The sequence below is a fragment of the Penaeus monodon genome, chromosome 15 (assembly GCF_015228065.2).
Source record: "Penaeus monodon isolate SGIC_2016 chromosome 15, NSTDA_Pmon_1, whole genome shotgun sequence".
NCBI lineage: Eukaryota > Metazoa > Arthropoda > Malacostraca > Decapoda > Penaeidae > Penaeus > Penaeus monodon.
Window position 1 is genome coordinate 25,444,032 of NC_051400.1, and position 232 is coordinate 25,444,263.

At 61.2% G+C, this 232-nt stretch overlaps 1 protein-coding gene across 1 annotated transcript in view; it reads right to left on the reverse strand.

The window, feature by feature from the left end:
* LOC119582274 (solute carrier family 22 member 2-like) overlaps positions 1-232 on the reverse strand; it is an 11,797-nt gene that overhangs the window by 7,088 nt on the left and 4,477 nt on the right. The window contains exon 3 of the mRNA XM_037930493.1: positions 33-138. Within this exon, the coding sequence (XP_037786421.1) occupies positions 33-138 (106 nt within the window). The remainder of the gene's footprint in view (positions 1-32; positions 139-232) is intronic.

A 232-nucleotide genomic window follows, 5' to 3' on the forward strand; every position in this document is an offset into this window, starting at 1 on the left:
AACAGAAGAAACCCTGCCGCACTCTGCCTTACTCTGCCACACGGAGAACGGGGTCGAGGTCGGATGGGCGGCAGGTCACGTTGACGGAGGGGGCCAGGAAGACACCGCTGAAGGTCTGTGGGGGAATCAGGAAGTACCCTGTGGAGTGGGGAGAGAGGGGGAGAGTCGCACGGGGTGTCGTATGTAAGTCTGCGTCTACCTCCGTCGCACGTGCACACATGCATGCACACAG